Genomic DNA, 12,471 nt, shown 5'->3' on the forward strand with positions numbered 1-12,471 from the left:
ACATCAATAACAATTTAAGAATGACCTTAGTTTAGATGAGCTAAAAAAAAAAATGATGTGAGTCACATCAGAGTCATCAGCTGTTAAGACAGTTTCATGGAAAAGAGCAGATTATTATTATTTTCCCCAACCTTGCATCTTGCATATTCTGTTTTGTTCATCAATCTGAGCATCAGTTCTGGCTTTGATTTCCCTGTGCCACATTACCACTATAAATTTACATATAGATTGGATTTGAGAATTTAACCTGAAGCTATAATCATATTTTGCTCCAAACATAATTTTGTTGATTTGAAGTTAACTTCATTCTTCAAGCTGTAGTGGTCATGGGAAGAAGAAAAAAAAATGCTCTAAAATTCCTTCAGTATCGATGACATTTTTTCCCCCAGTATTGATTAGGAACGATGTTTTTCTTATATGTCATTTTGTTTGAAATAATCCCATATGTGTGTTTGTTTTTAAAAACCGCTTTGTTAATTTCAGGGATTGGAAAAGGAAATAAATTCTTTTTCTGTAGCTCTGAAGAAAATTGTATCACAAATCATGACTACTCAACTGTCACGGAAGGTTTAGGTTATTTAGAGGAAGCCATATCTCCAGTTTGCATATAAACACGTTTCTAAATGTGTTTTCATTCAAGCCTGATTGGCAATGCAGGGAAATCAATGTTCTGACACCTTGCTTTAAAACATTTTGTCACATTTTTAATGTTGGCTATACATTTTTCTTCAAAGAGGAAACAATGATAGACAACAAATTCAAAATTCTAAACTGCTCCCAGTACTTCACTCTCCTCGTGTGAGCCACTCTCCCTCTTGGGCGCTTTAATCAGCGCTTATGTGCTCTGCTTTCTCGTCGCCACCTCGAATATGAGGAGCAGTTATCTCCAATTTATTGCTTGTCCTCTGTCAGTCTTTCTGACTCTGAAGATTTCCCTTCCCAGGTTTCAATTTGGGGCACAGAGTAGAGAGACAACATGTTAAAATGATAAATGAAAAAGAGATGGAGTATTTTCCACCCTTGCAGCTGCCCATTTTCTTGCCTCTGAATCAAGGGGGAGCAGAATGGGGGCGGGAGCTGTTTTCAAGATGCAATCTAAAAGAAAAATGAAAAAGACAAACTACAATGGGGCTTCCTCTTAGCCAGTGTGATTTTAGAAGCGACAGAGGATTAGTGCTGCATTTCAGAGTGGAGCAGAGGCCAGTGGGGCCTGGTGTAGCAGAGACATGTCACACAAGACAAGAGACAGGAGCAGAGGCATTTCTGATATTGCAATTTCCTGGGCAGCCATAGTTTAGTTGTAGGCTTAATGTGGGAAATAACCCATATGCTTTATGCCATAAGGTTAAAAATGACCTATTCTGGAGTTTAAAGTAATGCAGATGGTAAAAAACATCAAGCATTATGTGGAATATGTCTAGTGAGGTTTGTAGTCATCACTGTAGAGTACTTAGCATCTGTTCTCTTGTGGAAAACTGCAAGGCTGTGCGAAGAATGGATATTTCCCCCAGTCTAAGGATCCTTTGATAAAACATGGCTGTGTTGCTCATTTGCTCTTATTAAAGTCAAAATACTCAGTTCAAGTTTGCAGCAGCCACAGAGAGCAGCTAAATGAATTTGAATCTGCAGTTCTCCTGCACTCCATATTGCTAGTGGGCTCGCTTGATAATGAAAAAAAATGGAATTAGTGTGGGTTGTGTGCTTTGAATATGATTGCATATACCGGTAGCTGCTGCTCAGTATCATTGTGTTCTCCTGCTTTGCTTCTGTGGTTTTGGCATGTTTGCATATTGTCTGCCTGTTTGTGACATGTCGATTGTTGAGCATGCAGATGCAAACAAACAAGAGACGACAGCTCCATTGCAGGCCGGGAGTGGGAAGTCACTTAGGTGTGCTGTTCCACCCCTGGACAGAGGCAATGAGCCTTTGTCTGGCACCCATGGTCGAACAGCGCCCTAGCTGGCATGGTGGGCGAGGGTTTCGACCGTGTGGGCAGGGAAGGGGAAGGCAGAACACTGCTTTATTGAGTCTGTTCAGTTTCTTCTACTTGCGCAGGGTGGCGGAGTACTCATATGGCAACCAGAAGAAGTCCAGCAAGAAGAAGAAGCTGAGCAAGAATGACATCCGCTTGGTGCCACGAGACGTTGAGGAGACAGACAAGATGAATGTGGTGAGTTGCTCATCTCTCACCTCCTCGCTCAACTACTTCGACTACCACCAGCAGAGCCTGCCGCTGGGCTGCAGGCGCTCCGAGAGCACCTTCCTCAACGTGGAGAACCAGAACTCACGCAATGCAGCTCCCAACCATGGCTATCAGCACCCGTTCACGGGGCAGGGTCACCAGCAGCCAGACCTCATCATCAACGGCATGCCACTGCCAGAGGTGAGATACAATCCACTGTGCTCTGTCCTTGATCCTTGGCTGGGCTGCTTTTGTTTGTTAGGGGTAAAGTAAAAGGGGGAGATTGATTTCAAAACTGATTCATGTGATTAAATACAATGTTTTAGAAGCAGGGAAGACATTTTTCTTTTATCATAATTAAAAGGTCTCACTGATCAAACTAGATCTTAAGAAAGAGATATCGAGATGCTGTTTTAGATCTTCTTAACTTGTAGTGATATTCAACATTCCATATTACCAAAGAATGTAGTGTCAGTGAAATGCTCGTCTGATATTGATGGAAAAGCTGAGCTATTTGAAATGGCAATATGTCAGTCGATCTGAGTGGAATCCTTCAAGGCATTTCAAAGTGCCGAGACACTGAAGCTGACCTGTGATGAGAGCGCTTTGCCAAGCAGAATTTGGAGGCCTGACAAAGTGGATTATTTGGCCTCCCTTACTCCACTTGTTTTCTTTTTTTTATTTGTGTGTGCTGAGCTATTGCAAAAAGAACAGGAGTCTGTGCACCTGCCAGAGGAATTGACCCAGCTAATCAGCTCCACCACACATCATTTCAGGTGCTAACAGAAAGAATAATCATTGCTTAAATCTGTATGTCGTCCATTTGGCTGCAATGTTACCGCATGGCCGCTCTGCACAGCCAGCCATTGAATTATCCTGACATACCATGCATGGCTCCAGCAGAGCAGCGAAGGTCTGACTTGAAAGACTATTCAAGCTGACAGGTGTGTGCCGACCAGCTGATCTTTAGTTTATAGATTTTTGTACATATGAACTCATCTATTGGATTCTTGTGGCAACCTCCCCTCTATCTCTTCATGACCCACTTCTCCTTGATCCCATGGGAAAACGGGACATTTATGTTTGTGTGCATGTGAGAGAGGAAATGTGCATCGGCGTGTGTGTTTGTATGAGAATGTGTATCATGCTCAGTCAAACAGACAGCGGCAAATAAGCTCCAGCTCCATGTACACATGCACACACTCGCTTGTAATTGATGAGTCCAATCTCCGCTTGACATTCAGTGAGGAGAAGGTGGGGGCGTGGGTCTGGGAGCGGGGGTCTTAAAACAAGAAACACAAGGTGGATATTGATATATTGACTGGATGATCCAGCGAGATCCAGGCACCGATGGATCCGGAGGGGTCAATGAGACCTACTTACAGGCATGCTGATTTACTGGGCCTGTCTGAGCCGGTTCTGGTTGAGCGTGTGTGTGAATAACACAGGTGGAAGGAATGAGAAACGTTGTTCGGGGTTATCCTGTGGTGTTATGCGGTCGTCGGAGGCAGAAGTTGGGGCGGGGGTGGGGGGGATTCGGCAAGTACATGCAGTGACCCGCATGCTGTGATTGTGTTTGTTGCTCGGTAGTGCTACACCTCAGCATCCTTCCTCAGCCAAAAAATGTGGATCTGGGTACATACAGATATTATCTAAAGTTGTGCCTGTCTTTTTGGGTGACGCATTCGGTGCAGGACTCCTTTTATTTGTTTCAGCTAACAAAAAAGTAGCGAGGGAGACAAATGGGGAGAAGGACTGATGTTGATGATTCCATATGCAAAACTTGGAGTTGACTTGATAGAGCTGTGGGAGGGCAGATAGCGAGATAAGGAGAGCGCAAGGGTGAATCTTGAGTCTCAGTGCCAGGTGTCTGAGCCCCGACCACATTTTCTCATTTTCTTAGAGGCAGTTGATTGGCTTGATGGAGGCTGGGGCTGTTTAGCATGCAGCTTCCCTCTCTCTCCTTCTTTGCACTTGATGTTGACAAACATCTCTTTGACCCGGCCTCTGCACATTTTCTCTGGACTGAGAAGAGAGCGTGTGTGTGTGTGAGATTGAGAAATTAGGGAGAAGCGTAGCGAGAGCATGCCTTATCCTCCAACAGAGTAACCTAGCACAACGACAAGTGTTTCTTTTTTTTTTTCCTCCTCCTCCCCATTGTGACATTTGCAATAGACAGAAGCTATACAGTATATACAAATGTTGCCCTTAAATAAAAAATGTTTTCAGTCTAATTACAATGCCATTTATAGCACAAACAAACAACAGTGAAATGACTGATAATTGCTTTGTCACAATGAGCAAGCTTGGGCTTGAAACCACTTGACTCCACAAGTCCTCAACCCATATCCCATTGACTGGCTAGGACACACGAGTGGCTGCACTGTTGTGATTACCGAGGCTGCTTTGTCCCAAAAAAAATTGTTTTCATCCTGAGGGCAACCTCATAATTATCCATGATTCATTTATCCTCGGCAGAAGAGCTTTTTGTTTTTACACCAGGGCACAGTGATGTCTCCGTGTTTGTTTATTTTCCAAATGTGTAGTTTAAAATTATCATAGCGATCACAACGTGGTCAGATTTAGTTTGCTAATGGAGCCAAAGAGGATATGGGCCTTGTGTCTATTTGTAATTTATGTTTTTTTGTGATCGATACAAAGTTCTCCTCTATTGTTAGTTTATGTGGGGCAGTGAGCATCCTGCTTATGTCGGAGCAGCTGGAGTCGAGCTTTTCCTGCCTCAGACAAAGCACGCTGGCACACACGCACACACACACACACACACGTGCTCACACACACACCAAACTTGGTCAAGATAACAGTGACAGGTCTCCCCAAAGGCCTCATACCTGCAATTGCATTGTGTATATTGTATTCTCCCTTGTGAGAATGTGTTCCAGTATATCCCTCCCCGAACATCACTGTCCATTGTTTTGAAAAGCATCAGCTGTGAGATGTTTGTTAGACCTGCCTGTGGTAGCACTAATATGAACACTCACTGGAGAATAGAGCTGTCTTCCATGGCTTAATTATAGTGAATCACTTGGTGGGGGAGACAATTATACAGTAAAGGAATGGCCTTTGGCTAGAATGTGTTTTTGAATTTGTAATGCGTGCTAAGGCTTCTCACACCTGTGATTCCAGATAATGAGCATAGCAGGAAAATGAGTTATCTTACTTTATCGATCAGCCTTATTTAGGTATGAGAATCACCATTTTTCCTTCAGAGGGATGATAAATTAATCAGGAAAGCGTGCTACAATTAGGAAAAAGGTGGTTGGACATTGCATTAAATGGTGTAAAATGTTTAGTATTGAATTAGGAGTTTGTTTCACCAGTTTAGTTCATTGATAATGAAAACAGCCATCTTCTAGACACTCACCACACTACTTCTTTAAGTATCCAGTTGATATAAAAGTTTTACTGTATTGTAATGTATGCCACAACGATCAGGTCCAAGAAAAAAGCAGATATGCATTTTGTGTTCAGCTCTCGCAGTCAATCAAAGGATGCTAAATGAGAAAAAGAAAATTGAAACAAAACAACTGACAGGGGATCTCACCGCACCCGTCTCGCTGTTTTTTCCCCGTTAGTAAGGAAGATGTTTTGATATTGATGTAGGAGAGACAACAGGGAGTGGTTCCAGCAAGGCTGCACATCCCTCGCTATCACTTCACATCAGGACAATATGCATGGGAGCATTCAAACGTGTCATATTGAGCATGCAAAGTAGATGTCATGCTGTCAGTGCATACTACACATCTGTTGAAACTGCCAATCTACCCCCACACACGTACTCATAAATACACATGCACACACAATATTTCTTATGGAGTGTCACATTTATTTGAAATATGGGCTGTGACATTATCATTTACATCATTATGACCAACTCAGGAATCTCACAGAACGAGGAATGAGCGGCATAATCCAACATTTTTGATAATCAAACACTGTTGTGATTCTGCATTTAAAGTACCCTTTTAGTGTTGTTGTGATATTGTCAGCTCTCAGTTTAAGATATGCTCAGCTGTAAGTGTTGCATAGATTTCCTTCGTAGTCTTTTTTTTTTTTTTGTCATTTTATGTGATGATCTCACCAGATTGTTCTAGTTCTACTGTCACAGCTGTTTTGTTGTTTTTTTTTCTTTTTTAAATGTGAAATAATTCATATTTTTTATTTATTTCAACAGCTTTTTATTTTGACTGTATAGGCAAAAAATTGAACATTTTGAAGGTTCTTTTTAGTTAAGAGAATGCTTCAGATTTTAAGCTGGCATTCGAGTTTCATTTTCAGTTTGTCTCAGTAGACTGGATCTGGCAAAATCAATTAGCTTTGTTTGTTTTCATGAGCAAGCTGTGATTGACAGAAAGTAGAGGACATCAGTTTTGGTCGAAAGTGTAACTGGGAGAGAACAACATGGAACATAGAGAGGCAGAAATTGGAAGTAGAACTCCCTCCCTTGTCTGGTCTCAGCTCTCATGTTGTGGCTGAATGCATGCAGCACTGCAAATGGAAGCAGTTGGACGTTCTTTGAAAACGCAAAGGTTTGCCATCTGATATCGGCTCCGCAGTATCTGACTGTCAGTCTTGTGTGTCTGTGCCTTTTTGAAAGGGAAGAGAATAAATGAGTCTGACTTTTTCATTAAATAAACTAAAAATATCTCGAGTCATGGTCTCCGCATTTGCAACAGGATAACGAGTAGAATTTAATAAATAAAGGCAGATTATGTAAATAGATTTTAATTGAGACAGATTGTTTCAAAAAAGATGTTTAAAAACAGAGAAATACAGTCTTTGCATTTTTTTTCGAAGGCGGTAATGGTTGGATATTTAATTAAATTCTTATGAATTCTGTTTACATCGCAAGAGACTAAAGAGCTTATAGCCAGTGTCTTGGAGAAACGCTTTATAGGGAGAACATATCTAGATTTTCTAATGATACAAAACCTCTTGAACTCTGTGCTGTTTGTCAAAGACTAATCCTAGGGAGAAGGAAACAATAACAGATATACAGATATTGTGCAATAAGGTGTATACGTGCTTGATCTTAAAAGTCTGAGTCTTTTTTTAATTTATTTTTGATCCGTTGGAGGGCTGGGAGGTGTATGTTTTCATTCTTTAAAGTCTCCTCTTTTGAAAGCATTTGAAAAAGAATCATTTCATCTCCAAAAGCTTCACATGCGCACTGATTGAGTGGCAGATGAACCTGTTAATTATTTAGAGAGGTTATTTGTAAGGCACAGACTTCAGAAATGCTCTGCTTTTCAAGTGTCAGTGTTTATAAGGTGCCTTATAAAGTCTCTGTCAAAAGTAAATTAACGGTGTGACAGTGATGTACTCGGTGCCCTCTTGTAACATCCCTCGGCTGGCTCCTCCCATCGTGTTTAACACGCGAAAACTGGAGGAAGCTGTGGGTGATTGAGCGACATTACTCAACAAGATGGTTTTCAGTTCATGTACAACCAGTGCTAGTTTTACACTTGGTTGGGTTTTTATAGCCTTGACCCTAACCCGCAATGTCCCATCGCAGCATGTCATTCTTGATGTTGCGGAGGTACAATGAAATGACATAACTACCCCAGGCAGCCAGTCAGAGGCGTCCAGGCCCGCCGGGTTACCACCCTCTCGTTGGGATCAGAGCATCCAGCCAAAAGAGCTTAAGAGTCAAAACACATGAGTGACGGCGTCTGATGTACACATGTCACTGTATGTGTCCTTAACCGCATGTGACTTGCACGGATTATACAGACAGAGTTATCCTGTAGGAAAAAATGGCAAGACCTGAAATTTGAGGATAGATAGATAGAGAGAGAGAGAGAGTGGGAGAGAGATCTATTTATAGCACGTCAATGATTTTCCTCAACCTGTATTGTTGCCGCCTGAAACATGTTATTTTTCTTTGTAAAATGCAATGTTCAGATGCGGAAGAGGTTTTATTGCACAAATCATATTAACCTCTACAGAAAGCAATCATGTCACTTTCCTATTGCTTGTAGAGGATGCAGTTTTCTCCTGAAAAACAAATATTACTATTATTTCAATACACTTGCAGATATAAGAGGTGGAAAAAAAAAAAAGAAAACGAGGACGGCGGTTTGAGCAGAAGTTTTGCAGCACCTAAACTGTCTGCTGCTTAGAATCTCGACAGTCAAGGCTGAAATCATCAAACGGTTGAAAACCTTGAGAACAGCAGCTGCAAGAGACTTCAGTAGATGTCAGTAGACGCACACAAGTGCAAAGGTACACTAAACAAAAAAAAAGGTGACCATATGGTTATGATCAACTTAATCGTTCCTCAGCATTTTTGGAGATAATTTTGCTTTAAGGCGACAGCGCTGAAAAGAAACATGCACCTTAAATTGTTTAAAAAGCTCGACCACATGGAAAGAATTGAGTGTCTTGTAAAGCCATTTCACATCAAAGCAAAGGAGACTTTTGCGGAGCCAAAAATAGTTGCATAATGGAAGTAGTGGCCGAACGATTTATGTTAGAGGGTTTTTACTGGACACGTATCTAAATGCAAAAAGGGGTATAATGGCGTCGGGCTTATAGGTTGATGAGTCCTCGCGTAAATGAAAAAGGGCTAAATGGAGTGAAGGAAATGGACATAGTGATGATGTTTATCGCTGGGGAAGGGGACATCATTACGCACCTTGTTAAACCCTGCAAGCAATGCTGCGTGGACGTAATTACCCATTTAAATGAGTTTCCTGCAGCGTTGTGTTTTTTTTATTTTTTTTTATTTCTCAAATTAAACTCTCTGACACAAATATGCCGCATTTTGTTTTCTTTAATGGAAATCCTTCGACACTCAAGTTCCAATGTAGAGGAACATAGAGGTGTGGAAATGTACCATCAACACGGATTTATTAAGCCATTCTGAAGTTATCGCACATTTTGTAGCTGAGACTCCTGCCGTTTTTTTAAGTGGGAAAGCAAGACTATCGCGGAGTTTTCAGGAAAATAAAACCACAACAGCTAATGAAAGAAAACTTTTGACGAGAGAAGGCTCCGGGAGAATAATAAAAAAAAAAAAAAAAAAAAAAAAAAACTCATCTCTCATTAATGCAGATTTTGCTGCCTGTGGTGGAAATGCCTGTATTTACATTAGTGTAGGAAAGAAAAGGTCAGCTTACACATTTAAAAACACAAACCCTAAGACTTGTTATGACCAGGAGTGAAATCTATTTGCAGTGCGAGCTCACAATACTATTTTCTCTGTTGCATTCAGTGTGTGTCAAGAGGAATGTGCCCACCTCTGTCCCCGAGGCTTAAGAATATTAAAATAGAAGCATTTGTACGATGTGTACGGGCGTGCACTGTAAGAAAACATAGACACTCCTTCAATATACGTGTCCCTCCTTGCAGATAAGAATAACAAAGGACTTGGCATTCATATTTGTAGAAAAATTATTTTCTTTTTTTTTCTGATCTGTTATGGAACAACAAAACCAGAAGGTTTTTTTCAGAAAAGTAAGCAAAGTGAGAAAAAAGTAATTACAATTCTCCTGTAATGACTATTGTGTGTGCCAAAAACTAATTCCATCCAAATGTGCAGAGAGAAAAGGTATTAATTAAAATTCATGGATATCAGGTTTGTAATTTCTTCCACTGTCCGGTCTTAGTTGAGCTGCAGGTTGCCAGACTTGTTACCGCATTGTGAAGAGAGTTCCCAGGGCTTTCTTCTGAGTGCTGATGCTGTGTGTTTTGAATGACGGGGAAATGGGGGAGGGATTCTGTGAAACATAACAATACTCGCTGCAAATGGAAACTTTTCCAAGCAGCCAGCTCTGACACCAGGGAAGAATGACCTTTCCAAGTGTCCTGTTTTTTGCCTAAAACAAAGAGGGAGCAGGAGGATGTTAGTTAGCATTTCTCCCCCCCCCTCCTCATATCAGATTAAATGTCAACTTCTGCATGCATAATTGTAGAATGGAAAGGAGGAAGACTTGAAGTGAACCAATTTGCTGGTGGATAGATGAATCCTGTTATTCACTGCATTGCAGATATCGTCACGGTACTTTCAGTGTCTTTACTTCGGTTATAGTTGGATCTACGTGTTGGAGCTGCACCTCGCTTTACAGTAATTGTAACATCGAGTGAAACTTAATTCAGCTGGAAACAAAACAATTATCCATTTGTCACATGTCTACCTTTTTTTTAAAGAAGAGTTTCAGAGGAGGTGGAGCAGACAAAAGGGAGCAAACGTCATTGTGCTGCTCACACAAATGCTGCATTATACCTTTGTTTTGTTCACTCCAGTGGTGGTGCAGCCTTTCCTGCTTCTTGCCTCCTTTTCATTTCAGCAAATTCATACAGTGCTTTTGTTTCTAGACATAAACCTGGATTTGCATTAGGGAGCGCATGTATGGGATGTTTGATGAGCACAGAGGCTGTTGGCAGGCGAGCCACTATAGCAGCAATATCAGCCGCCTCAGAGGCATGCAGCAGTATGGCTAGAGGAGCAGCAGGGTAGCGTAATTGTGCATTGTTCATCCACAGAACAGAGGCAGAGCATGTAATGAGCTGTAGCATTTTCACCCAGCCAGCCTAATGGGCTATGACCAAGTATAGGCCTCTCACAGTCCTTGCATTCCCTCTGCCCTGTGTGGCCAGAGTCTTGGGCCTCCTCTTTTCTTTTCTCCCGCTCTCCCATTCTTCTCTGCCTGATCAGCGTCAGCCATTCCTTCACCCCTGTTATCCCCCTCCTTTATCTCTGCTCCTTTAGCCATTGTCCCCCTGTCTGAGGAGATGGTGGGACCCCTAATGTGTTCAATGTGTGGCTCCTTTTCTCATTCATGATGTCTCTAAACCTCTGAGCAGTTAGTCTGATTCAGGCTGACATAAATCAGAATAGCTCATTGATGGAGAGCCGAATGCAGTGTGATTACATTAAAAACCCAAACACTGAATACAAATAAAAGTTCAGGAGGAGAATCTGCTGATGTTAGTTGTAGGGGATTTGTTGTTAGAACTCGGCTCATTTTTCTATCAAAGGCTGTTTTGCATTTTGATTATCTAGTTTTCCTGAAAGCAATTCAGGTGGGCCTGTTTCACTTGGGTTTGTTTTCCTGGGATTAAGGCTTTTCAGAAAGTGCCTGGGCATATTATTTACACCCATATCTGGTTTCCAGGGAGGCGGGAAGCCATTTCTTTGCTTGAATGATACCAGGTCAAGTTGGAAAGACAAGAATGTGTGCGAGGGAATAGATTAGATATCTACTCTGGAGCTTGAAAGATGAAAATTCTAGTAATAGTTCTCATTATTATTATTGATAATAGTTATTATTGCCTTGCGAGGGACTTGACAACCACCTTACTGGCATCTTTGTGCTCTCTCATGGCATCAGACAACAATATTCAGGGTTCAGTCGTCTGGCTGTAGAGCACAATGGGACGTGAGTTTTGACTTTCCTCTCACGTCCACGATTTGACATACCACAGCAGAGGCAGCCAAGTTAATGAATGAAAAGCACTTGGCCTCTGTCAGGCTGCTCTGAGTGCAGTAGGTTCCCCAGTAACCTCCTTAGTTTAAGATTAGCTGTTCCCAGTTCAGTTTTATGTGGAGCTTGTGAGTAGGGACGGCAGCATGTCTATACTTGTTAAAGGGAAGATTGCTTATAATCTCTGTGCTTTAATAACAGAGGCTGACTCCTCCTTTGGGGAGCGCGGCAGGAAGGTCACTGTGGAGCTGAGTTCGAGTGCTCTTATCTAGTCCGGGGATTGTAACATCAAAGCAAAGGCTGCGATGCATTCATACACAGTGTAAATATTTCTATTACTTTTTCATTACTTTTCTAATTCGTCGGATTTGCTGAACTTGCTGTTTATTTGACTTGCAACATTTGCTTTAAAAAAAAAAAGAAACTTCTATTAAAATTATGCAGCCAAACACGACATCAAATATCTACTTGACAATAAATCTGATTGTGATGCATCAAAATAAAGGCACAGTACATTCAAGCACACAAAGGAACTTCAACACTGCAAGCAGGGGAAAACATTAAGCTTCCCAAAATGGACGAATCCTCCTCTTATAATAATGTTACCTTTTTTGTAATTTCATGTTTAACTGCTTTCAGAGTGGGAGTGACAACTCTGATATCTACGAATTCAACATGAAGATTCATTGGCAAAGAGACACATAAACATCGAACAGAGATAGAATGTCTTGTAGCTTTAGACAGAGGCAGGCAGATTTATTTTTTTACTAGTTGTTTCCACCAGTTTACCTCCAGTGCTAAGCTAATGAGCTTCCTTACAACAAAAAGGTAAATAAGAAACTT

The 12,471-nt window shown here is 41.3% G+C and overlaps 1 protein-coding gene across 1 annotated transcript in view; it reads left to right on the forward strand.

The window, feature by feature from the left end:
- Positions 1-12,471, forward strand: part of pcdh19 (protocadherin 19) — a 76,826-nt gene that overhangs the window by 17,844 nt on the left and 46,511 nt on the right. Inside the window, exon 3 of the mRNA XM_008276134.1 lies at positions 2,056-2,383. Within this exon, the coding sequence (XP_008274356.1) occupies positions 2,056-2,383 (328 nt within the window). The remainder of the gene's footprint in view (positions 1-2,055; positions 2,384-12,471) is intronic.

The sequence above is a fragment of the Stegastes partitus genome, unplaced genomic scaffold, assembly GCF_000690725.1.
Source record: "Stegastes partitus isolate 25-593 unplaced genomic scaffold, Stegastes_partitus-1.0.2 Scaffold2, whole genome shotgun sequence".
Lineage (NCBI taxonomy): Eukaryota > Metazoa > Chordata > Actinopteri > Pomacentridae > Stegastes > Stegastes partitus.